Source organism: Mustela nigripes, chromosome 12 (genome assembly GCF_022355385.1).
Source record: "Mustela nigripes isolate SB6536 chromosome 12, MUSNIG.SB6536, whole genome shotgun sequence".
NCBI lineage: Eukaryota > Metazoa > Chordata > Mammalia > Carnivora > Mustelidae > Mustela > Mustela nigripes.
The window spans coordinates 28684271-28712260 of NC_081568.1; the positions used below are offsets into that span (position 1 = coordinate 28684271).

General features: G+C 36.9%; 2 protein-coding genes across 3 annotated transcripts in view; one reads left to right on the plus strand and one right to left on the minus strand.

The window, feature by feature from the left end:
- Positions 1 to 4129: 4129 nt before the first annotated feature.
- On the minus strand, positions 4130 to 9681 carry LOC132027490 (uncharacterized). The gene is made up of 4 exons (XM_059416316.1): positions 9536 to 9681; positions 9019 to 9102; positions 8427 to 8752; positions 4130 to 8334 (listed from the first exon to the last, which is right to left on the minus strand). Exons 1-4 carry the CDS (start codon positions 9679 to 9681, stop codon positions 7916 to 7918), a joined length of 975 nt encoding a protein of 324 aa, XP_059272299.1. The 3' UTR covers positions 4130 to 7915.
- Positions 8653 to 27990, plus strand: part of NIPBL (NIPBL cohesin loading factor) — a 205563-nt gene continuing 186225 nt past the window's right edge. For both annotated transcript variants that reach the window (XM_059417012.1, XM_059417013.1), the window contains exon 1: positions 8653 to 8739. The gene's annotated coding sequence lies outside the window, so the exon portion shown is untranslated. The remainder of the gene's footprint in view (positions 8740 to 27990) is intronic.

Here is a 27990-nt window from a genome sequence, read left to right on the forward strand (position 1 = left end):
GTGCCTCAGGAGAGCCGACAGAATTCAACAGTGTAAGACGGAAAGAGACTAATGAATGAGAAACCACACCACTAAAGCATCTTGGGTTTTGGTACCGTTTTTTTAAAGAGAAAATAAAATATTTCAGAAGTCCAAAAAGCAGTGTTAAAAAACAGTATTGACAGTGGCTTTAAATTCCTGATTAAAATTTATATTTAATTTTTTAGGGAGAGCGACATCCTTTACTCAACCCTTTTTGTTCATTGGAAGTTGCTTTCTTGCTTTTACTCATCTGTCGCCATTCCTTACTCTGGAATAAGACAAGGATTGAGCTGTTTTCTTTTTCTTCCTTGCTTGGTTTTATCATTACAGTCAGAGACCTAGATTATTAAATAAAAATTAGGTAAAAAAGTTTTTTTTTTAATTAGGTAAAAAGGAAAAACTTATCCTACGTATATATTTTTTAAGGATTTTATTTATTCATTTAACAGAGAGATAGTAGGCTGAGTAGTAGCCTGAGCGAGAGAGTAGGATGAGCTGCAAAGGAGAAGCAGGCTCCCTGATGAACAAGGAGCCTGATGCGGGACTCAATGTGGGGATGTGGGCTCCAGGCAGGGCTTGATCCCAGGACCCTGGGATCATGACCTGAGCCAAGGGCAGATGCTTAACCAACTAAGCCACCCAGGTGCCCCTTATCCTACATAATTTCGATTGTACAATATTGACTTTGGTGACAATGTTCATAGTTTTTATTGGAATTTGATATGAGTTAACCTATTATTATGTTCATCAATAAAGAAATGGTTCAAGGCAATGCCACGTACTAATGTAATTTTTAAAAAACAGTAATTTTTTCCATGGGTGGAAACATTAACAGAATTTAAAATATAATTAGAAAGATCAGGCTTGGGGGGCCTGGGTGGTTGTCGGGGGAGCATTTGCCTTCAGGTCAGGTCATGATCCCAGGGTCCTGGGATTGAGTCCTGCATTGGACTCCCTGCTCAGCGGAGTCTGCTTATCCCTGGTCTTCTTACCCTCCACCCACACTCAACTACCTCCCTACCCAGTTTGTGCTCTCTCAAATAAATAAATAAAATCTTTAAAGAAAAAATTAATACTGATTGAATTGCTTTTTTGGCATTAGAATGTTTCTAAGGCTGACATGAGATGAATTTTATTTCTTGGATATCATTGCCGGTGATTAACTGATTTGATACCAGATGCCAATAAATAGGTCAGTGTATTATACTGACCTAACCTATAAAGAACTGACCTACAGAGGTTTACAATCTACCTTTTAGTACTCAATATTAAATGATTCTCTTCTACATAATGTTTTCCACATACTCTACATACTTCTACATACCCCTTGGATTCAATGGGTTATGTATTGAATTTGACTGTTCACATATTTTAATGAAATTAAATCTTTCAACAAGAATTCTGTCCAGTTCATAATGAAGGCAAGTTCCAGGTCTTTCTGGAGATTGTAAGTGTTCAAGAAGTATATTTTTGGAATGAATAAACACATAAATACGTGTACCTATAGCTAAAATTTGCCTGAATCCATTGTCCTTCTGTGCTTCAGACAGTAAGTTTCCACAAACATGCAATTAGTAAGTGGATAGGCTAGCATTTATTTGACTAAAATTGCTAGGGTTTTTAAGCTTTTCATTTTGACGCAGTTAGCTAACACCCAGCTTTTACAGTTTTACTTCAGATAATCATTGTATCAGGCACTTTGAGGTTCTTAGAAAATATTAAATAAGCTGACAGTGCAATTATCATTTAGCAACTACATTCCTCCATACTTGTGTCATAAAACAGATATTGCTTGTATTGTATTTATAAAGGGTAGTGGAAACAATTCTATTTTCTAAAGTGAAAACCATCTCATTATATTATTTTGCTGTAATTATTTTTAATCAAAATTTATCCCTTTACCAAAGTGAATAGAAATTTAATGTAAGGTCAATTTGCTTATCTGTACTAACTTTATAATTTTAAAATATGTCTATTTAGAGCCTAATTTCAGCTTTTGATAAAAGTAGGTTTATTAAAAAATGGTTCATGGTTTTATCTGACTGGTAATTCATCATCATCCTAAGGTAATGTTTTCTATGGTTTGCCATCTTAGGGGGCAATACTGAGACAGTTCCACTTTTATATTTCTCCTTGACTTTCCTCTGCTTAATTGCTTTGTTCTGATCCACATTAATTTCATCACCTGTATTAGAAAGAAAATCAGTTATCTTACTGTTTGCATATTTTATTCAACTTTTAATGTCTGGTTTTTAAAGAATTTTCTTTTATGCTGCAAATTCCTCCCTGGGTTGTCCTTAATTTAAGCAGAAGTATGTTTTCTCTGTTTGCTTCATGCAAGGCAATTTTGACAGTTAAAATTGTCACCCTGTCCACATCTGATACACCGGTAGCCTTTCTAATGCTTTTACTTGGGTTTCGGTAGACTAAACTCAAAAAGAGAACAGCTGCCAAACCGTCAAACAAACAAACAGGAAGTCATGTGGTCTCCCTTTGTAATCCTACCCTTTCAGGACTGACTTGGCTCCCTCTGCTGGTTAGTAATATAATTGCTGTCTTAGTTCTATAGAGTATGTCTTGCGTTGGTGAAATACTTGGGGTATATAAGTTTTGGTTCAATAACTGAATTAGAGATTCTTATGCTCTCTCAATTTTGTGTTAAGGTTTTAAACAAACTAGGTCTTAAATATCTATAATCGAAAGGAAACTGGAAGCATACGTCTGAAAAGAAACATTAATACTCTTAGACCTGTCAAGCTACAGTATTGAAATCTATATTGAAATTAGGCCAAACAGTATGTAATGTTTAAATTTTATTGAAATGTCTAAATCCTATTAAGACATTCCAGTGTAACATAATCCTTATTTTCTGTTTGATAGTTATTTTTCATTTTATACAGCATATTGCCTCCCTTTAAAACTCTATACACAATACTCTCCTTTTAAAATTTCCCCCCCTTTAAATTCTGTACACAATGTTAAGCACATTTAAATACAGAGTAAGTTGGATGGCAAATGAAGGTTAACTATTTACTTAAAGAAATTATTTACCTAGGCTAGAGAGAAAGCCTTATTGACAGTTTGTTACTTTTGGGGGAAAGAGGAGTTTCTATCATTTTCAGAGAATAACCTGTTCTTGTAATTGCTCATGAAGGTAACATTTTTCTTTGCATTCCTATCACTAGTTAATAAACACTTGCTTTAAGACTGAAGAGAGGGTGGGAAGAAATAGAAACAAACCCTTCTTTTGCCTTATATTTATTATTTTGCTGTCTTTAGCATTTGAGATTAGAAAATGTACTACAAAAAATAAGAATAGTCATAGATCTAAACATACCAAATTTAGCTCTACTAGGAAATTCTTTCTTACAACTTCAATTATATTTAACATTTCTACATAGTTTATTACCTTTTACACCTTAAAATCACCTTTCTGAAATCACTATCAAACCTCTTCTAAAATACCCTAAAATGTTTCCTCTAAAACGCCTCACTACATAGGCAATCAGAACTTTTAAACATTCTTCTTCATTTTCTGAGGGGAAGTAAAGGTAGGTTTTTTTAAAAAATGTACTTATTTGGGCCTATATCCCATAGTAAGAAATAGATTTTACATGTTAATTCAGCACATGCACACACAAAAATGGAATAAATGTTTACTTAAAAATACACTTTACCATGTGTGATGTACTTAACTATTATAGAATCCAGATTCTATTCTTTTCTTTGTTTTAAATAAAAAATGCCAGTTACAACCCACTAAATTTCATGACCCATAATGGTATATGACCAAGTTTTAAAGCACTAGTCTCGTGGAGATGTTTTTAAGAGCATCATAAGCACTCCTTTCATAACTATTTTAGATGTTAAGTTTTTAATGGATTTTGTATTTTTCCTTCCCAGATAAAGTCATTTTTAATCTGTTATTCCAGATTGATTAGGATTAAAATACATGTATAGTTTAACTACCTGGTTCACATTCAGCATATGTGTAAGTTCCATTAAGATTAGGCTTTAATGAAGATGACTCTAAATAATTAAAATGAAGTATTTTACAAATGTCTTTTTTAAGGGCCTTACCCTATGTAATGCAGTGAAATTTGTAACGTAGTATAAGCAGTTGCTTTTATTTGGGAGTATAAAGTACAGATACACAAAAATGTAAACACAGTAAAGTCATAAGATAAGTGGATGGCATGAATAATAAAATCCATGAATTTCGAGAAAATGAAGGATTAATGCAAGGACAAAACTTGTTCTTGAAGGCCAAGATCAAGAAAGTCCTTGAGCAGGGAAAACCCATAAATTTCTATCATCTTAAAATATAGATACTATCATAGATACTATCTATAGATACTTATAGATACTATCACAAATTTGATTAGGTATTCACTTTGAAAACTTGAAACAGGAACATATTTATAGACTGTTGATATTTTTGTAGTTCACCCTCAAATCAATATCTATAATGAACTCTTTCTTCATCAAAGTTTCTTAAGATCAAAATCATCCTAACAGTTACTTAATTTCCCAAATATGAAATTTCAGTAGCATATGAAATAGTCTACAAAACATACATACACATGTTCTTTACTTTTTTTCTATAAGAATTATATCACTAACAAAGAATAGAACTAGTAGGCATAAAATAGTGTGGAAATTATTTTCTAAAATTTTCATTTCTATTGTTTTATGGCAAACTGTATTTATCTTGAAGATATAAAAAAATTCGTAATTTGTGAATTGTACCAATTGCTGCTGACATTCGATATTTAATCCTTGAAATTTATTTTAAAATATTTTATTAAATCTGGTGCAATTTACTGATCAAGAATACATATGGGAATATCCAGGAATATAAAATAAATATAATTAGTGCAACTCAGTACTTAAAGCAAGGGGGCAATATTAGGTCAGAGTAAGGGCTATCTACAAATTATTGACAAATCAAGGATATAACAATGAAATATAAAGCCACCAAAAATCGACTGATTTGGGACATAAATATTTAAAAATGTAAAAGCAAAATAAAATGGATGGTGATGATCAAAATAAGCAACCCCTTCCCCTCCCCCCAAAAAAACCCTCAAGAAACAAGACAAATCAAAAAAATACTAAAATTAGATTAAGCGATTCTACACAAGATCTCAACTTGGATACTTAAATGTAGGCAAGCAAAACACTAACCGATTTAATAGAAAAATATTCTGTCCGCATTGAAACAATTTCTTTAATTCTGTAACCTGGAAAAAAATTGATACAAACTATATAAATGTTAAAACTCTTAAAGGTACAGACCTTGTCTATTTTCTTTCACTAATATATATGAGATGCTTATCATAAAGCTAATTAGCATCTAGACTTCAATAAATGAGGGAAGTGAAAAATAACAACTCTAAAATTATAAATTAAATGCTACAATAATGCCAAGACTTTTGTTACCTAGACATGCAAAATTACTAGTTTACCAATAACATTTAAGAAAGTATAAAGGAAGATAATTGTGTTTCCTTAAGCAAACTGACATAATACTATTTTGAAACTAAGTGAAAAAACATATTCTGAGCCATCTGTATATTACTTAAAGCTATTCTTAAGATTAATGGGTAAACTTACAATGAACAGACTGTTGGATTTACTGAAGATCTAACTATTCGTATTAACGGTTTTAAAGACTGTCTTTTCTTCTCCAAAAAATTCAATACATTAAGTATGATGTGAAGTATTATGGCCAAAAGGTTATTGCATAGTTTCTAGTTTACCAGTATACATCCTCATTTTTAAACGCCTATTTTTTCAGGCAATAATAGAAAATAAATATTCTCAATTTGTTTGTTTTGAAAAATCATTGTCAATTAACTTACAGGTAAGTAAATGTAATAAACAGCAAACTAAAAGGTGAATTAAAATAACCACTCAGCTTTCACTGAGTCTTTTCTTATGGAGGAAACAGTAAAAATAAATCTCACTAGTATTTGCTTTGCTTGACAGCATAACTGAATAGTAACCAAAGTAGCCATATGTGGCCCTTTATATAAAGCCTCAGAAACAGGCACTTTTTGAATAATTGTGCTTGGCACACATATTTTTGCCCAATAAATGCTGAATGAACTTTTCCAGTAATGCTGGATTTAAACTAGGCCAACCACTTCTCAGACTTTAATTTAGCCTGTATTTTACAAGAAAAGAGGGGAGATGGGATAAAAAATGTAGTCTGTGGTTCACAAGAGAGCACAGCTAATTCGCCCCATATGAAAATGATCATGTGACTACTAATCAACTGTCCTCTATCAAGCCCATTTACAGAAACCTAAAAACAATTATCACTAGTCTGTGGACTTCTGGTATTGGGGAGGGTGAATGTCTAGAAGTAGTGCCCTTTTCTAGAACTCTGTAACAAACTCGGTTTTCCCACATTTTTTTCCCCCAGTTTTCACAAATCTTTCGTAAGATTTTCTGTGGCATGTGAGTGCATATATTAAGGTCTAGAGTTCAGAAATTGCTGTGGCAGGGGGAGCTCAGGGCCCTTATAATTGTCACTTATTCATTAACCAAATATTAAGCATCCACTGTGTGTGTCAGGCATTAATCTATACATTAATTTCTCCACAAAGACCAGTGAAGAAAAAACAAAACTTCTCGCCCTCCTGGGGCTTAACATTCTACAGGGCGAAAACAGATACTAAGATCAACACGTAAGATACGTAAAATGCCTGAAGGATAAAATGGGAAAGGGGGACAGGGAACATGCAGTTTCGAGAGGGGGCCATGGAAGTCCCGAGGTGACATCAGAGCAAAATCCTGAAGGTGAGGGAGCAAGCCCTATGGATTCTTGGGCAAAAGAGTATATGGCACTGGAATAGCAGGGCAGAGGTCCAGCTCGCAAGAATGTTACGGGCAGGTTCTCCCCCAACCGCGCGCAGTATTTAGGCCACGGTCAAGACTTTGGCTTTTCCTCTCGGCTAGATGCGATGCCATTACAGGGTCTCGAGTAAACGAGTTAACAAGACCCGATTCAGTCTCTCGAGTGATTTTTGAGGCAAATGGAATAACCTGAGTGCAAATTCCCCCCATTTACTTTAGCGTATTGGAAAACACACACGAATACATAAACAATACAATTCACGTATAACCTAAATTCATGAAACTAGAACACACATCTCGTCCCGCTTGCATAAAATTCGCTTACCTACTGCATTTTAAAAGAACAAAGCGTCCCCCCCGCCCCCGTCCTTTAATTTCCACCAACTCAACAGAGAGCTGCGCCCAGGTGAAAGTTTGTTACAACAGGAGACCACGAGAAGCATGGCACTGGACACACAATCACATCTGTGCTCCAGCCTCGTGCAGTACCTCACTGTTTCACAGGGAAAGAGGACAACGACGCTGGAAACCGGCTGGCCGCAGCCCCCGCCCCGGCAGCCCACGGTCGGCCGGTGGCCCGCGTCGCGGCGGGCGGCTCTCCCCCGGCGCCCGGCTCCACCCACACCTAGAGGGGGGCGCGGACCCGCGCGCTCCCGGCCCGCCGCCGGCCGGCTCCTCGCTCGCACAGCGTCGCCTACAGGCCTTCATCCCGACAGTTAGGGAAGAGCCAAAACCACCGCCAACAAAAAGACCGCATATTTCCAGAAACCAGAGCATCACAAACACGATCCCAATTCAATCCAGCGGGGAATCTTCTTCGCCTCCAAGGGTTGCGTTGTCACTCCGCAGACATAATGCAGACACGGGCGTAGAGCGCAGCCTCTCCGGGGGAGAGAAGGTGTACGATACATCCCATCCGCCAGACTGCAGAGACACCATTTAAAAAATGCACCGTCGCCGTCGAATCGCGGGCGTCCTCTACGCGGCCGCCCCGAGCTCGGCTCCCTAAAGCTAACGACCACCAGCTGGGTTAGCGAGCCGGGCCTGCGAGCCGGGCCTGCGAGCCGGGCCGGGCCTGAGCGCCCCTCACGCCCACGACCACCACCGAACTCGGGCCCCGCTCCGGTCGGCCTCCGGGAACATAAGGACCGGGGAGAGCCGGTGCCGCCCGTGCCGCAGCGAAAACGCCGCTCCGCAGGATCGACAATAAAAGGCACCATCCGCAGCCGCTCTGACGAGGAGAAGGACGCCAGGGAGAGCCGCCACCGCCTGCCGCCGGCCCCGGCCCGCCCGGGCGCGGGGTGGTGCGGCGCGGCCGAGGACGCGAGCCCAAGTGGCGGCGGCAGCGGCGGTGGCGGAAGTGGAGTGGGGAAGAGGGGGTGGTTGTTAGTGTTTGGCGCCGGCGGAGGGAGTCATTCCTGCAGCTGCACTTCCGGTCGGCATTTTGTTCTGAGAGGGAGAGACGGAACGAGAGAGAGACACACACAGGGCTCCTTCCCCCCCCCCCCCCCCCCCCCCTCCCTCCGTCGGTACCGACTCACCCGACACCACCAAGCCGCAGGGAGGGACGCCCCCGCCGACAGGAGGATTGGTTCCCGGGCCGGCGGCGATGCCCCCCCGGTAGCTCGGGCCCCCGGTCGGGTGTTTGTGAGTGTTTCTATGTGGGAGAAGGAGGAGGAGGAGGAAGAAGAAGCAGCGATTTGTCTTCTCGGCTGGTCTCCCCCCGGCTCTACATGTTCCCCGCACTGAGGAGACGGAAGAGGAGCCGTAGCCACCCCCCCTCCCGGCCCGGATTATAGTCTCTCGCCACAGCGGCCTCGGCCTCCCCTCGGATTCAGACGCCGATTCGCCCAGGTAAATTCCTGCTCTTTATTTCGGCGGCGGCGGCGGCGGCGGCGCCAGGTCCTCAGCGTCTCTCCTCCTCGCTCCCCTCCCCGCCGTTTCCTTAGCGGCCCCAGGTCTCCTCCACGGGCGAGTCTAGAGTTCGCTCCTCTCTGGTGGCAGCCGCCCTGGGTGGCGGTGGTTTTGTACTCTCTCCCGGCCGGCTCCGGTGGCGGGGACTGGGCTCCTGCCGGGCGGCCGGGGAGGCGTAGGCCCGGCGGAGAGTGCAGGCCGCGGGCCAGCGGAATCTACTTGAGCTCGGGGATTAGGAGAGCTCCGGGCTGAGCGGAGCTACTGCTGGTCGGTGACAGGCCTCGCCCGGGAGAAGAGCCGTAGCTAGTGAGGAGGCGGAAACAATACAACTAACAGCAAATGTGCCCTGATCGTCCCCATATTTACAACTTTCCTGGTCCGGGAGTGGGGAACGTCCCAGTGAAACAAACAACCCCCCTTCTTCCCCCTGTGACCCCATGAAGGGAGGAAGTAGTTTCAGTTAGTGAGACAAATGTAAATACTCAGACACGGATCCAGTGGTAATTCTTGCCCTGTGTAAAACTTGTTAGGACATTAGAAAGTTAATAAAGACTCATTTTCTTTTTTGAAAGAATTAAATTGCCCACATGAATATTTAATACAGAAAACCATAGTGTGGTAGACACTGCATATGCTCCCCCCCGCTTCACCAAGAGCTTTTATGTTGTTGTTTGACAGTGTGTGTTGCACATGGACTTTTATTCAAAGGCGAGTGTAAAGTACTTGACAGGTTTACCCTGCCACTTTAGATTTGTGTGCCTTATATAAGGACAATTTTAAACGACTATACGTGAAATACCCAGGTACTTCCTGATCGAAGCGTGTGCAAGCATGAGAAGAATATTGTTTTGAGAATTGTACCGAGGTACAGATAAAACCCATTTTCTCTAAAAGTATAGAAATGAAGTTATGCTTAAAATCCCAGGGAGGTTAAAAAAAAAAAAAAAAAAGTAGAAGGTGCCATCCTTTCATGTCAGGGCAGATCTTCTTGTGGTCCCAGGATTGTCATTGGCTGTTTGTGCCCATGATGTTTGACTGTGTAATGAGAGAGGTGTCATTTTAATAGGTCAAATGTATCTGTAAATGCTAGAGAAAAATATCAGTTCTGCCTTAACAAATTCTAGTTCACGAGTAAGTAAAGTGTTCAGAGGTTGTTTATTGAGGTGGTGGAAGGGTAGGTTGGTAAAAGGGAAAAACAATCAGCTTAAAAGTGCTCAGCCATACAAATTGCATAGAAAAAATAAATGTACCTGGCATTAGACTTTTTTGATACTTTGTCTCATATTCACTGAAGGAAAACTTTCACTGGTTAGAATGAAGCAACACTGATCAACAAAGTCCCTTGTTTTACTAATGGGTGTTACATTAGTTCGGATTTTTTGTGTCTCATCAAATTATTATTGTCATTGTAGAATAAGTAACTTTTCTGAAGGTTATTTTTGAGGTTAGCCCTCTGCTTAAAATAAATTGTTGTACATTTCCAGCAAACTATGGGTAAATGTTAAAAAGAGTGAAGTTAATATAGCTGTCACGTACTAGGCATGTTTTTAATGCTATAAATCCGTGTAGTAGTCAGTAGCGTGTCCGTGATTTGTATTGGTCAGGGAGCAGTTTGAATTTTAAAAAGCCTGAAGCTCCTGCTGAGCCCCAATCCCGGCCTCCCTCCCTCCCACTAATCTCCCATTCCTGTCTTTGTGCTGCCTGCTCCTGTTAGACACTGTTTGCTACAGGGCCTCAGGCCTACACTGGGTGGGGGGCAGGCGAATGGGGGCTTGCTGGGGGGAGAGGGAATACAGAAGGGAGGAACACTTCACATCTTAAGCAGAGGGTTTGGGACTTGGCGGGGGCGGGTCGGTGAGGGTTTCAGTATGAATGTTTGAAAGGCCCTTAAATGAACCTGTGATGCCTTTACAACTTTTATTTAAATAAAATACGGAGATGTATGTCAAAGGATGAACGTGTTTCTACTAAAGGTAATGGAAAAGAGGAGTTCTGCTTGCTTAGTTTTCAACAACAGAAGCAACTTACTTTTAGAGTTTTATAGTTAAAGGGAGCTTTCTTACACAGATGTTTGAATCAATGTGTTAGATATGTTTCTGTGATTGATTTTTTTTCTTGTGACTTTGATTAAAGTGAATTAGTTCTTACCAGATCTTATTTTCCCAATTCTACATATTTAGTGTTTTGTAAGTAATACAGGTTGTGTGATAGCTTTCATTAAGTTAGTGTAAACATTTTAAAGTAAATTGAAAATATTTTTTGTTTGATCCAAACCAATTATATGGGTTATTTTTAAAGGAGGAAACATTATAAAGCTCAAAAAAAAAAAAAAAAACAAAAACCCTAAACTTGAACTTTAAAATTTTTGACAACTTAGTTGGAAGGAATAATTTGTATTTCCCTAGAGATTATAAATACGCTGCTCTACCTCCCCTGTATTGGTTATATGGATAGTCAACAGTGGCTATTTTTGTATTTCTACTGTTATTTTTTTTAGTTTAGTGAAAGAAGACCCTGTAAGTGTTCCAGTAATCTTGTAATGTTAGTTGTATTATTTGGAGAAATAATTTCTAGTATTATTCAACAGTGTGGTTTATTGTTTCTCTCGAGTCTGCAGAGATACCAATAACTTATAATAATTACTTGAAAAGAAAGTAGCTTTAAAGTAGTAAAAGCCTAATATAGCAAATTAAAATTGAATATTAAATACTTAATTATTTTTAGTGTTTTGTGAAGAGTGTGTAGGATGCTTCTTCTTGGAACCATTCAGCAATTTGTTTACTAAAGTTATTGGAAAGCATTTTGAACCTGTGCTAGGGATCATTATAATACTGTCCCCTTTAAGAAGAAAGAAATTGTATTTGAAGAAAAACTGTCTATTTCAGATTATCTTTGGTGATGGAAAGTGAAAGTTTTTAGTATGGTAGTAAACCAGGTTTTGTTTTTTGCATAGCAGTCATAATTAAATTTCAGAAATACTATGAGCAAAGCTATACCAATTTAAATATGAAGTCTTTTTTATTTGGAGCCAGACTAACCAACTCAAACATGTATTTTCTAAAACTATTATGTTAATTTAATGTTTAATAATTTGGTACTAACCCATCATCAAACTGCTGTAGAAACATTTGAACCCACCATATTTTGGCATATCCTGTATTTATGTGAAAATCAATACAAGAGTAGATAAAGTTTGATTTTGATATAATTTCATTTAACTTTCCCCACCCATTGCTTATTAGGAAAAGGATAATTTGTGAGTAATTCTGGAATTTTAAAATATGATTTTAGCTTTATATGAAGTGATTGTGAAGACTGGGGTAAATAAAAATTCCTTTTAGAAAAATGTGACTTCAATGCTGTTGATCACATTTATTTGCTATAAAATGAGTAGGAAATTACTGACTGGGAACTTTATAGAAACCTGGTAATGAACTGTTTAGATGCAGATACTTATTTTAATATCCTGAGCATATTAAGTTGACTTTGGTGGTAATTTATGGTATTACATAGCCTTTAAAAATAATTTCAAAATATACTTTTTAAGCACAGCTTTTCTGTTTTTAGCAGTTGTCATTTATAATTATTGTTTGAGTTTTTAAAATGGTTCTTTTTCAAGGTGACCTGAGTTTATTTTTAAATATTCCCATTTCCCTATGAGAGAAGTGACCAGCATGATTTCCATTTTTGATGAAAAACTTGATACTCAGAGGCCATGTGATTTGTGTCAATTCATGTAGTGAATGCCAATAAGATATTTTCTTGCTCTTACTAGCTTTTTATTAGATTATTTACTTTAAGGAAAGTGTCAGCCCTGCCCATGAAGCTAGGTATTGCTGTTGCTCAGTGCTGACTCTGATACCTTATGTGACTTTTTCAATGTTCAGAGTCCAATGTGCTTTTTTCTCGTCTTTTTTTTTTTTTTTTTGAAGATTTTATTTACTTATTTGACAGACAGAGATCACAAGTAGGCAGAGAGGCAGGTAGAGAGAGAGGAGGATCAGGCTCCCTGCTGAGCAGAGGATCTGGGATCAGGGCCTGAGCCCAAGGCAGAGAGGCTTTAACCCACTGAGCCACCCAGGCGCCTCGCTTTTTCCTCTTTTTTTAGGGAGATATGATACCTGTCTCTTCATTGTATTTTCCTGGTATGAAGATTGTACTTTTACATTAGAAATCCTGACCTTGTATGCATGTTTGGTGTTTGAATGATTGAATTTATTTACATTTTGTTCCTCTTTAAGAATGTGTATCAATTAACTATATTTGTAATAAATATATAATGACTCATGCGAGTGTTTTTATGGAGTGGAATTTTAGTGTTTCTAGTTGATAAATACCATGTCTTGGGGCACCTGGGTAGCTCAGTCGGTTAAGCATCTGCCTTGGGCTCAGGTCATGATTCCAGGGTTCTGGGATAGAATTCTGCATCTGGTTCCTTGATCAGGGAGTCTGTTTCTCCCTCTCCCTGTCACTTTCCCTGCTTGTGTGTGTCTGTGCCCATGCTCTCTTTCTCTTTCTTTCTCTCTCTGACAAATCTTTAAAAAGAAATAATAAATAAAAATAAAAGTACCATGTTTCTACTTGGTCGTTATTCTAATTTTAAAAAGTATTTTATGTGCTCAGGATTTTTACCCAAGTAAGTAATAAAAATGATTTTAGATATTTAGCTTACATATTATTTTGTTTGGCGTAAATCTGGGGTCAGTTTTAATGAATTGAGTTTTGTCAGAATGCATATGTTTTAAGGCATCTTTCTATTTCCAAAGTGATACTATTAGGAGAGATTATTTCTTAATATAGCATTGCCAGCTAGATAAGATTTTGAGGGCTTACTATGTGCCAGGAACTGTGTTAAGTATGCCCTGATAATATTATCTCATTTAAAATAAGTTCAGGAAATAGAAACAGTAATCCACAATCTACAGATGAAGAAACTGTGGCTGGAAAGGTTAGATTAGTAAATGATCAGTCTGATTTATATTTTTTCTTAAGGATTTAGGATTCCACATTTCTAGTTTTAATAAAATCTTCATTTTTTTTTGTTGCTCAGTTAATTCAGTACTTACAAGTCATGTAGTCAAGGAACCTGTGTACTTTGGGCAATGAACTAAAATAGAAGTCAGAGTGTATATTTTATATAATATTTTTGAAATCACCAAATCTTTACTACCTTGTATTTTAGTGTTAAGCAATTTGTGTAATTTTTACTGTTTAAATTTTTTATTTTTATTGTTGAAATTGTCAAAGCAATGATTTCTAGAATGGGAAAATTCAGCTTCAGAGAGTGATTTCATTCATAGAAATGTATGTGACCAATTGTAATATAGTAGATTAATCTATAAATTAGTATAATTAAAAAAATTTAATGTTTCTATAGCCAAAGAATGTTAATCCTTTCAAAATCATCAACTTGGGAAGTTGTGCGCTTATTTTAGAACTTTTGCCATGCAATCTTACAGGGATTCCTTTAGTGAATACCTTTAAAGCCTTTGAGGTAGTTTTTTTTTTTTTTTTTTTTGGTCCTTAATGGCAAATCTTTATCTTCAGGGGTGATTTTGAATTTTAGAGACAGTAAAAAGCAATTTAGAACTTAGTTTAAGAAAACTGAGATTTAATAAGATCTTTTTGGTGTGTGTCAGATACTGTATTGAGTGGTTTACATTTGTAATATGTAATTTTTAAAAAATATATTTTATGTATTTACTTGACACAGAGAGAGAGCACAAGCAGGGGGAGCTGCAGACAGAGGGAGAGGGAGAAAAAGGCTCCTCTCTGAGCAGGGAGCCCTTTGTGGGGCTTGATCCCAGGACCCTGGGATGGTGACCTGAGCCGAAGGCAGGCACTTTAACGGACTATACCACACAGGCACCTCTGTAATATGTAACGTTATTGAGTGATTTCCATCTACATGAGTCTTCAGGGTATATGAATCTGATTGTGTTTATTATTCTGAGGTATTTGAGAAAACTGAAGTATAGAATGATTAAACGACTAGCCGAAGGTCCCATAGCTAACAAGTGGAGGAAAGTAGAGGAAGGACTCCAAAGTTGATGCTTTACCTATCAGCCTTAACCACTACACTCTTTATCATGTTTTGAACCTCTTAGCTACCCAGTGAGGTTAGTGATGTGTTCTTTTTTTTATAGACAAGGAAGTTGAGGCTCTTTATGTTTAAGAACCTAGACCAGGGTGGCAAATCTGGTAACTCTTAGAGGTAGGACTGCAACCCAATATATCTAATTCTAAAATGTCTTTCCATTCTAGCACCCTGCCTCTTAAAGATATATAATACACTTTTTGATGAAAAGTGTAGGCTTTGCTATAAAGCAGTGAAACTTTTTATGTCGTATAAAGAGGAATTCTAAAATATTTTGGTTAGTTATAAATGATTATTTGATGACAGTCTTTTATGTAAAATACCTTAGTTTATACCTCATATAATATACAAAATGTATACACAAATATGCATTTAAGTAGGATATTTATTTTTAAATATATGCATATTGTATTTATGAAAATTGGCAAAATGTGGAAAAGGCACTTTCTTTTTCATGATATTGTGTGATTCAGTTATAAAAATGTCAAGAATTTAAAACTATTTTAAAGAATACATTAAACTTCCAACATAGTTTATGTAGGTAAATTGTTTTGCTATCTTACATGTGTGTAACATCAGTTAACAAGAATGTACCAAACTTTTAACTTGTTCTTTTATATATGTTCTTTTATATATGTTTGGCCAGAAAGGAAAAGCATTTTCAGTGTACAGAAACATGGAATTAGCATTAATTAGTTTACTAAAATAATTTTTTTTTAAAGATTTTATTTATTTATCAGAGGGGGGGGGAGAGAGCGAGCACAGGCAGACAGAATGGCAGGCAGAGGCAGAGGGAGAAGCAGGCTCCCTGCTGAGCAAGGAGCCCGACGTGGGACTCGATCCCAGGACGCTGGGATCATGACCTGAGCCGAAGGCAGCTGCTTAACCAACTGAGCCACCCAGGCATCCCACTAAAATAATTTTTTATCCCTGGTCTGTGAGTGGACGTTTTGAGAAGTAATACAGGTATGATTTTTATATCTCCTGAAAAATTCAGAAGCCGTGACATAATTTTGAAATACTCAATTCCTTTTTGTTGCATTTATTTGGGTCATTTGTACTTCTCAGTCCTTTGGTCTTATGCTTATGAAATGTATACTAGTTTTAATAGGAGTACTTTTTTTTTTTTAAGATTTTATTTATTTGACAGAGATCACAAGGAGGCAGAGAGGCAGGCAGAGAGAGAGGAAGGGAAGCAGGCTCCCCACTGAGCCAGGACCCTGGGATCATGACCTGAGCCAAAGACAGAGGCTTTAACCCACTGAGCCACCCAGGTACCCCAGGAGTACTGTTTTTTAACAAGTTATTGATTCTAGGTACCTGAAGAACTTACAGTGCTTAAAACACTAATGAATTATTAAAACTTAAAATATAGTTTACTCTAAAAATTTTAATCTTTGATATTTAATCTTTTATATTTAATCTTTTAATTTGCAAAACAAAAATGTCTTTGAAATTAATCCTAATAAGGAGAATAGATCACTGACTTTTCTGAACACTTCTACTTCGCAACCTTTTCGAGAATTTTAAACTGGCTTTGAGTTGTCTTTATCTGATAGAATTGTAGGTTGCCAATTTCCCTCTAAAGAAATTGATCGTCTGAGTTAGGCTATATGTAATTTAGTTTTTCCTTGGTAAAGACCAAGTTGAAATTTTATGAGACTGTAAATTGGGCATAGCTCCACCTCCCTTTTTAAAATACCATTCTTAAAAAATTGATGCACATGGCACGTCACCCCCACCCCCGCATTTCTATGTCTCAGAAAACTCCAAAGTTTAAAGTTGACATGTAATGCCCTAAAAGATACTGTTATCATTCTTTCCCATTTGAGAAAAGAGTTAAGAAACAGTATTCATGCCATAACCTACCTTCAGACATACATAACATATGCTTTTAATTTAACTCTATTATTCATTTTAATTTTTCCTTTTTCCCTTTAAGTGTTTCCTCCTATCTCTGTCACTTGGTCTTAAGTGAAAATTTTTTATAGCACAGTGAATACAGTTGGTGGTGTTAATGTGGATGTTTCTGTAATGTATTATTTTCCTTCATGAAACATTGAGCATTTTGAAAGTCCTCAAATTCTGAGATCTTTGTAAGTTCAAGATGCTAGTGAGAAAGTATTGATTATTAACTGTGAAAATACATTTTTGTGTACCAGTCCTGCTTTCTTACATAGACATGTGTTACTTCTTGAAATGTCTACTCACAGATGAGAAATTTATTTTAAGGAGAAAGAGAAAGCATGGCCTTTTTTTTGTGAAAGTTTTTCTGGTTATTCCATGTCATAACATTTGTTAGTTTATTACTTGTATCTCTTTGATAAAATAATTTGTTTCTGTGTCTGGAAGCCATACTAAGCCACCAGCTATCTGAGAGCAAGGAGACCTGCATTTCGTCTTTATGTCTGTAATATTATCACAGTGCTTTTCCTGTTTTGCAAGTATTCAGTACATTTTTGTTGAACTGATTGATTAGAGTTGAGCTATATGATATTTACTAAAGATACATTTCTAAACCTAAGCTTAGTAAGTGGCAAGTATATGTGCTAATTTTGAAATATAATTGTCTTAGATATATATGTGTTCTTAACGCTTCTTCCTTCTTGGATAAGACCACTTTGTTTACATACATCTCAACAATGGACACATACAACTTGTGTGTAAAAATAAAAACTCAAAACAGAGTTCCTTTTTGAGTTGTTAGCAAGGACTGTAAAGTATACGAAGGACTGTTTTGGTCCCTTGGGTGATAGAATTTGGAATAAGATACTGAGGGAAGATATCCAAATATTCTCTTGTTTTAAGCTCAATACTGATTTATTATAGTTTTAATCTTCTTTGTTAATTTGTGTTTTGTGCATAGTAACAGTGTGGATGAGTTAACTATGATGAGACATACATTACAGTACATTAAAAATGCTATTCATGGATGCCTAGGATGCACAGTAAGCATGTGCCTTCGGCTCAGGTCATGATTCCGGGGTCCTGGGATCAACCCCTGCCTGCATTGACCTCTGCATCAGGCTCCCTACTCTGGGAAGTCTGCTTCCTTCTCTCCCTCTGCCTCTCCCCCTGGCTTGTGCTCTCTCTCTATCTCATTCACTCTCTCTCAAAATCTTTTTTAAAAATGCTATCTATATAAAATAGTGCTATTCATATAAAATTTTAGGTGACTGAAATTTGAAAATTAAAGTGAAGCTTATTGAACTGTACTTTACACAGTAAAAGTCACTGTTTGAGGTACACAGTTTGATAAGTTTTGACAAACATGTTCAGTCTCGCAACCTCCACCACAATCAAAACATAGAATGTTTTCATCACCCCAAAAAGTTGCCTTATGTCCTTTTGCAATCAGTTTCCTACCTCTGTTCCAGCCCCAGCAACCACATGTAATTTCTGTCTTTATAGTTCTGTCTTTTCTAGAATGTCCTATAAATGGAATTGTACAGTATGTAGGCTTCTGTGGTAAGTTTCTTTTGCTTAGCAGAAGGCTTTTGAGATTCCATGTTGTTGCATGTATTAGTAGTTTGTTGGTGACTGCATTTTGAAATTGAATTAGAATACCTTTTAACTTCGGTACTACTGTCAAAAACTGTACAGCTTTGGATATTTCTCTCATCTTGTGGCTGTTTTACATATATACTGAATTTATGGATGTTTTTATGTATGCATTATGTAGTATTGGACATAATGTTACTTGCTCATTTTTACCCCTCACCTCCAAAAAATTTGTAATTGGTGTTATTAGTGACGTTTATTTATATTAGTTAATTCTGTCAAGTTAGTGCTCCACCAACCAGGTAAAATAGACATTGCCCTCTTTTTCATCACAATTAAAATAGGTAGCATCACGTATTTTGAACATCTAATACACAGAAACTGGAATAAGAAATGAGGGATGGTACAAGAATAACTTGTCAAAAATTGAGTTCATGTTTTAAGTTTAATGTTTGTTATTTATTCTAAAAATAGAGCATCAGTTATAGTGAAGAGCAGTTAATGCCTCTCTTTTAATGCTTAAAGTGAGAGAAGCAGTGCTGTTTACTGAAAGTTGGGGCAGATAATGCGTAAAGGACCATTTTCTGGTCATTTTATTTGACCACCTTTTTTGTTTTTTTGCTGCTCCCTTTTTGAAACCCCTTTCTCCCTTGGGTCCAGGGATATCTGTCTTCTATTTTTCTTCCCCTTTGTATTTGACCTCTCATTTGTAGACTATTGATAGTTCTTCCTCTTCTCCTCACCCCTTAAATATTGGTATTCATTCCCAAGGTGGTTTGTAAGCTTTCGTTCTGTTCTCCCTTCCTGTTAATCTCATCTAGTCATACAACTTTTTATGTGTTTGTTACCTGGATGCTGATGACTGATAAATTTATCTCCAGAATGATATATTTCTCTCTGAGACAGATCCATCTGTCTACCGGGCACCTCCTGATGTCCTATAAATACTGTGAATTCAAAAGTATGTAAGTCTGCACTCATCCCTCAGTTGTTCCCTATTCTTACCACTATCCCCCCCCAAAAGAAAGAAGCCTATTCTTAGAACAGTGTGAAATAGGTGAATGCTTCTACCGTCACCTCAGCTCCCTAAACTGAAAACTTGGTGATAATGCTTGACCCTTTTCCTTTACTGTACCTTTAACCCAGTTGTTCACCCACTGCTGATGTTTGTTAGCATCTCTGAGTACCACTTCAATCCATCCCTCCTCTGCTGTTTTTGATTCATAGAGTGGGTGTATATATACAGCTTGTCAGTTGGAATAACTTCTAGCATTCTAAGAAGACAGCAATTATGAAAGATGTGTTTAGTGTTGGGATTTTTTTTTATATGCTTGGGCTCTGGTATTTAAAATTAAGGTATATACACGATGCCTGCGGGACTTAGTTGGAAGAATATGTGACTTGAGCCCCATGTTTGGTATAGAAGTTCCTAAAAATTTTTTTAAAACTAAAATTAAGGTCTAATCTTTATTAACATTCATGCTTTATAGCCTAAATGAGACTGTTTTCTGTACACATTTCCACTAAATCAAATTTTGGGGGCTTCTGACTTATAGTCCAGTATATCGACTAGAGTAGTTTGCTGCCTCTGTCCTTTTAGAGTACTATAATTCATAAATGTGTACATTCATTTCAATACTGTGTTCACATATTAAGGAGCAAAATCTGAGAGGAAAATGGGAATGTTGGAGGAAAGAGTAAAGGAAGGGCTTTTAAATTAACTTTCCTAAAATAAATAAATAAACAAACAAACTTTCCTATACTATGGAAACAGGTTCACTTGATTAACTTTCACTTTTATTGCAGATAACAAAATTAAAGAAACAAATGCAGTGGGTCCTGGGATCCAGTTGCTAGGCATTCAAACATTTTTCATGGCAAGAGTCAGATATATTATAACTGTATTACTTGTTAGTGAAGTTTTTGCTGGTGGTTTTGTATAACCTTAAAATGTTTCCTCCTTAGAATGAGAAGTTACTCCCTTCACTCCCTATTTGAACAAAAGGGTCTGCTTAGAGTTACTGGTTTAAATGATCCTGAATATCTTTTGTGAAGGACACATTACAGTGTGATGCTAGCTTGAAAAAGTAAACCTGTCTTCATATATCTAGAGTTTATAACTTAAATAATAGGTGCTATATTTCACTCCAGTGCTAATTAACATGTTTTTGAGAAAATGGGATCAATCTAAAGGCAGTTTATAAAGGCTGATGGGAGAACCCTGTCTTTATTGAGTCTTTGGTACCATGTACATAGCAACCACTCAACAAGCAATTGTTGAATAAATGAATTTAAATTATGTTTCAGTTTTGGGGCTCAGGACTAATTGGACTGACAGAAGATAGGTGGGGCATGTTAAACATTAAGTAAGTTTAATGGAAGGAAGAAAGAAAGCATAAAGCCCAGAAAGGTCATACAACATTTAAAGTAAAGAACTAGTATAATTTAGTTAATTGCTTGTATTTGGACAATTACATTTGCTTAGCTGGATAAAAGAAAAATCTGTATACAAGTGTTTTGGATTCTTTCTATTCTTTTATTCCTGCTTCATCTTTGCTTCTGGTTTCATGTATTGTCTCTGTACTTCCATCTTCACTGCTAAGGGAGAGATTTGTAGATTCAAAGCTAAAATGACCTGCAAAATCCAGGTATACATATTCAGAACTGGGAGTTGGCGGGAAAGGGAGTGAAGTGTAGTTTTTCAGTCTTTTCCAGTTACTCAAGGTTTGTAGTGTATGTCAGAGTGCCATTGCAGGTCTTCAGTATTCAGATGAAGAGGCCTAAAAACTAGAATTTAAAATGACTTACAATTTGCAACAAGTTTGTTTGTGACTGTCCTAGGCTGTAGTTTAGTATCTGAATCTCTAATATGCTGTCCATCTGTTGAGCCACGCTGCCACCTACATGAGTTATCATATGATTTTCGTGATTCTGATTGTTTTCAACTAGAAGATGGCCACCAGAATTTTAGTGTTCTTTATAAAGACTTCATAGTGCATCAGTTCTCCATTTCCTTAGTTTTTTTTGTTTTGTTTTGTTTTAACGTAAAACTACTTACGGTTTTCTGGTATGCTAAGTAAGGCTAAATTGTGGGATTTATAACTTAGAATCTTTTAAGAAGTTCAGAGTTAAAGACTTTTTTTTTTAAATATAAGCATGGTGTTTGGAAAATAAGAAAAATGTCTATAATCTCATATTTTAGGTTTTTCCTACTAAGTTTTAATAAAAATATTTATATGAATATAATTTTAGTTAAATATGTATTCATGGTATAAATTATGCATACATTGTCCTGTTTTCTCAAGGTTGTCTCATGAAGGTTTTTTCCTTTCCTCTGTAGTGTTCATAATTATTTAAAATGTTACCCCAGGGCACCTGTCTAGCTCAGTCAGAGGACATGTGACTCTCTCTCTTTTTTTTTTTTTTTTAAGATTTTATTTATTTATTTGAGAGAGAGAAAGAGAGAGAGCATGAGAAGGGGGAGGGTCAAAGGGAGAAGCAGACTCCCTGCAGAACAGGGAGCCCAATGTGGGACCAATCCTGGGATTCCAGAATCATGACCTGAGCCATGAGCCAAAGGCAGGCTTAACCAACTGAGCCACCTAGACACCCAGAGGACATGTGACTCTTGATCTTGGGGTTATGAGTTTGAGCTCCATGTGGCGTGAAGAGATTACTTAAATAATAATTTTTTAAAAACTTAAATAAGTTACACAATAGTTTTGTTAGAGGATGAACCATAATTTCCTTAGTCATTCTGTTGGACATTTTATTTGCTCTCACTTTTTTCTGTATAAAAATAAGGCATTGGAACATCTTTACATGTACTGTTTTCCCCCTTTGGAGGTTCCCATAAGTGGAAGCTAGACCGAAAGTTTGAACATTTTTATGGCTCTTAATGTGTATTTCCAAAAATAGTATTAATATGTATTTCCGTAATCTGGACTTTTATTCATGTTTTAATTCATTCAATAAATGCACTTTTTTCCCCATATAGATGCAGATTCCCTGCTAAGATTATTCTTAGGTTGTTTAACTGCTCCTCTTTCCCATTGTTGTGGGAACTTCTTGATGATGAAAATCATAGACTTTTTCAAACTGGGTATATCATTTGGAGATCTGTAGTGAAATTAACATAGAATCTAATTTAAGCTAGCTACTGCCCAGGTGACATTTAGGCCAGTCATTAAGCTCATTTCTTCAACTGTAAACTGAAGGAGTCCTCAGGTATTCTCAGGTTTTAGGATTTTTATGGGCAAAGCAAAAGGAAAGAAAGGATTTAGATAAATGAAAGAAGGGGGTAGTCTCTAGAAGTAAAGTTGCAGTTAAAGGATCATCCATCTTTTATTAGCAGAAAATAAAACAAAACAAAATGGTAAGGAGATTTCTAGATCAGAACATACTAAAAAGAAAGGTAAATTTTTAGGTAGGTACTAGTACTTACTCCTAATATCTGAGGCATGAAATATCTAGTATGGTGTGACATGGCCATGATCTCACACCATTCTCTTATTCATCAAACATTGATTGTTACCTATGTCTCAGAACATGTAAGATATTAGAGATGGTGAACTAAAAGACTCTGGCCTTGCCTTCAAAGATTTTTTTTTTCTTTTAAGATTTTATTTATTTATTTAATAGAGAGAGTCATAGTGAGAGAGGGAATACAAGCAGGGTGAATGGGAGAGGGAGAAGCAGGCTTCCCACTGAGCAGGGAGGCCAGTGTGGGCCTACATCCCAGGATCCTGGGATCATGACTTAAGCCAAAGGCTTAACGACTGAGCCATCCAGGCACCCCAAGGATTTTTTTTTTTTTTTTTGTAAGGAGAGAGAGCATTAGGGGGAAGGGGGCAGAGGGAGAGGAAGAGAGAGAATCTTAAGCAGGCTCCAGGACCAACATGAAGTGTGATGCAGGGCTCCATGCCAGGACCCTGAGAATTGAGCGAAAATCAAGAGTCAGATGCCTAACCAGCTGAGCCACCCAGGTCCCCTCTGGGATCTTAAAGTCTAATATAGACAGATAAAGATTATATTACAGTATTAAGATTGACTAAAAGGAGCGCTAAGAGAAATCACCTAATTTGGACTAAAGATGAGGTGTAAACTAAGCTTTGAAAGCCATTAATTAGATTTGGGAGCCTAGGGGGCAGGGGCAACAGTTTGATTTTGGAAACTGCAGATGCTCAGATTCTTGGAACACGGGGCTAAAAAAGGAGCATGCCATAATATTTGAAGCTGCAGAGAGGGATAGAAGGAATGTATATGCCTTTACAAACTGCATTTTACTTTAAAAGCATGGGGAACCAAGAAATTATTTAGTAATGAAGTATGTTTTGTATTTGAAAAGTATTTTTTTGGCAGCGATGCAGAGATTAGATAGTAGGCAGAGAAAAGAAGGCTAGGGAACCTAATTACAAATTGATGAGGTCCTTAGTTAAGACGGTGAGAATGTGGAGGAGGATGCTAAGGAAATAGCCTGGATGCAGTTTGGTATTTTTATGTAGGTAGATTGGGTAATGGAGAATGACAGGAGTCGAGGATGCTTCCTTGATTCTCAAGTTTCATACTTGTGGGGCTTGGAATGTGGAAGTTTCATACACTAATATCAGGAATATAGGAGAAAGTTTTAAGAATTGTACAGTGGTAATGTGGAAGAAGGGAGGGAGGTGATACTACAATTTTAAGCATGTCAAGTTTAACCAGCCTGTGGGACATTCATGAGTCAGGTGGATCTGGGAGTCTAAGTACTTCAGGTCTTTAGAACTCAGAAGAGATTAGGCTTTTCTTTGGCAAAGTACATAATTATGAATTGGTCTAGTAGAGGATTATTTTCATGCGGAAAACATTTCTAAATCTATGTAGACTCTTTAAAAAGGACATGTAAAATTTAACTTTAAAACCATGTTGAAATCCTAGGATTCCTTTGTTTTCTCATTTGAGAATATCCAGTATAATAATCATTTTGTTATTATAGTTCTGATGTAGATATACACATTAGAATTAGCACATGGCTTTTAAAGCCAGCATAAGTTAAATGACATTTGACTGCCTATGAATAAGAAAAGAGTCTACCCAGAGAAAGACAAATACTGTATGATTTCACATTTATGTGGCATCTAAAAGACAAAACAAATGAATAAACAAACAAAAAAGCAGGAACAAACCCACAAATATGGAGGACAACTTGTGGTTGCCGGAGGGGAGGGGAGTTGGGGGGATGGACAAAATGAGTGAACGTGAGTGAGAAATACAAGCTTCTGGTTATGGAATGAATAAGTCACGGGAATAAAAGGTAGAGCATTGGGAATACAGTCCATGGTATTATATTAGTGTTGTATGGTGACAGATGGTAGCTACACTTGTGGTGAGCATAGCATAATATATAAACTTGTCGAATATGTTGTATATCTGAAACTAATGTAACATTGTATATCAACTATACTTCAATACAAAACAATTTTTTTAAGAGTTTATTTATTTATTTGACAGACAGAGATCACAAGTAGGCAGAGAGGCAGGCAGAGAGTGAGAGGGAAGCAGGCTCGCCGCTGAGCAGAGAGCCCGATGTGGGATTCCATCCCAGGACCCTGAGATCATGACCCAAGCTGAAGGCAGAGACTTTTTAACCCACTGAGCCACCCAGGTGCCCCATAGAAAACAAGTTTTTGTTTAAAAAGATACAAAAAAGAATACAGCCTAAGAAGCATTGTATCACTTTTCACATTTTAGACAGAATAGACAGTGAAAAATTTAGTGGCTTGGTCAAATTGTTGAAGACACTAATGGTTATTTGAAAATGACTTTCGAGGCTGACCTAGATCTCTCTAATCTTACTTAAATCAGGGTAAAAAGTAGTTTGGGTGATATACCATGTGTTTTTGTTTTTATTTCTTAAATCTTACTTGGTTTAAATTACCAGAAGAGAACAATAATACCATTTCTTTTTGAGGTTTTGCTTTTCAGTTTATGGATCATACATTACTATGAACTGAGCATAACAAAATGAATGTTCTTATATGACTGTTTTCTATTGTACAAGGCTCTTCCTAGGGCCTTCCTTTTAGCTTAATCAGAACACTACTGCTTTGGTTAGTTTTATACTGAATCCATATACATAATGAGACCTTTTAGTGAGAACTATGTTACTTTCTCATGGAGGGATTATCTTGACAAATATAATTAAGAATCTACTTTTAGAATAATTAAATGGCAGTGGCTTTTTATTTAAAGTTATTATCTGCAAGAATAAAGGAGTGTGTGTGTGTGTGTGTGTGTATAATATATATATTATAAAGGAATCAAACTGATATATCAAAAATAATTGACCACATGTCATAATGTCAAAATGGAAATTATGCTTCCTGGAGCCTAAGTACATTTAAGCAAATGTACTTTTGTTTTGTTTGGTTTGGTTAAAGAGGTGGCATACCAGAATCATCTAGGAAATTTTTCAAACTGTAATCCTATTCTGGAGATTTAAAGTAAGTTTCTCTGTTAGTTCTTCCCTTAAGCTTTTTAACCATTCCACAAGAATTAATTGAACACTGTATGCTTAGCAATGAATTCTAGGCATGTGATATTAAGATTTTTTTTTCAGCCTCCATCCCAAATTTTTTGTGGCTGCCTAAAAGATCCCTCTTTTGTTCTGTTCTGTAAAAGCATTATTTGTGAAGCATAAAGGAGCAAGAAACTGGTGAGTGGAATTATTAGTAAGTTAGAATGACAAATAGAATGGAGAGATGTGTTGAATCCTGAAGAATGGAGGGGAGTTGCTGGATACTAGAGAGAACATAGAATTGAGGAAAGAAGTTAGCTAGCAGATACTATAAATGAATTTGGCAGAAGAATTGTTAAGAAATTGAAGTAAAATTTTTAAGATTGTATTTATTTGAAAGAGTGAGAAAGCGCACGTTCACACATGCAAGCACAAGTGGGAGGAGGGGTGGAGGAGGAGCAGACTCTCTGCTAAGTGCAGGATCCCAGGACCCAGAGATCATGATCCAGTGGAAGTCAGATGCCCAACCCACTGAGCCACCCAGGCGCCACTAAAGTAGAAACTTTAAAATACATATTTGTAACAGTACTTAAAATACGGCAAAAAATTATGAACTGACTGGTCTGTTCTTAAAGGTGGCTTATGTTTAAAAAGTTTTCTAAAAAGTCAAATGTTGGATACATACTGCTTCAGAGTAACATGTAGAATGCTTAGAAATAGTTAAGTCCTCAGCAAATATTTGTTACTTTTATTAGTTGACAGCTGCCTTTCTCTGTGATTTGATGAAAAATATATCCATGTCAAGTATATTCTTAAATGAGAATCAACTAATTTGTGACATGTATAATTATTAGGAAGGAAGATATTTGATAAGCAAAGAAAAAGTAATCAAATTGGCTCAAGTTCATATGATATTGATATATGAATACTTCTTCCTAATATGACTTTGCTGTATACCCCAAATCAAGTGAGGTATCCCAGATAATAACTTCCTATACAAGGAACTTGATTTAACTCATCTCTAATATCTAATATCTATAGTTCATTATGCCTCCACAGGTGGTGTTACACTATTATGCATGACAGTATACATATATGTATAATATATAGATGTGTATCCACTATATTTTGATAACTCATTTTGTATTTTCTTGCTTTATATCTTTTAACCAGAACATTTATCTCTTTTTTCTCCATCTATCCAAATCCTGCCTTCTTTCTGTTGAGATCTTACAGGTTTTTTGGTAGTGATAGAGGGAGGGTAGCATAACAGAATTACCTAGGCTTTTTTTTCTCCCCAAGCTTATTAATACTTTCCCCCTTTTCTCTGCCCCCCAATTCATATGATCTCTTTCTTTTCTAATACATACTGGCAGAGTTAATTATTTAAAGTTATATGTTGACTTCTTACATTTTCTTATTATATATCAAGCTACAGTTTGTTTTGTTTTATTTTACATTGTTTGTATTATCTTCTCAATTAGATGTAAATTTTTTAGGGCAGGATCTGCCTTTGTTACCTGGTAAAGTGTTGTGCCTGGGGCAGCCCTTAGCTAGTGTTTGCTGATAATGTATGTGGCTCATCTGAACTAGATTTAAAAGATTTGGAAAATATCTCACATTCTCACAAACATAAAATTCACTCTTTTAAATTGTGCAGTGGTAAAAATTCAGTGGTTTTAGTTTATTCATAAAGTTGTGCAACCATCATCACTGTCTAGTTTCCAGAATATTTCCTCGACCAAAAAAGAAACCCCATACCCATTAGGAGTCAGTCCCCGTTCTTCCCTTTTCCAGCCTTTGGCTACCAGTATTCTACCTTCTGTTGCTATAGATTTCCTTATGCATAAGTGGAATCACACAGTTTGGCCTATTTGTATTTGGCTTCTTTCATTTGGTCTTCTATATTGTAGCATGTATCAGTACGTCATTTTTTTTTTAAGATTTTATTTATTTATTTGACAGAGAGAAATCACAAGTAGATGGAGAGGCAGGCAGAGAGAGAGAGAGGGAAGCAGGCTCCCCACTGAGCAGAGAGCCCGATGCGGGACTCGATCCCAGGACCCTGAGATCATGACCTGAGCCGAAGGCAGCGAAT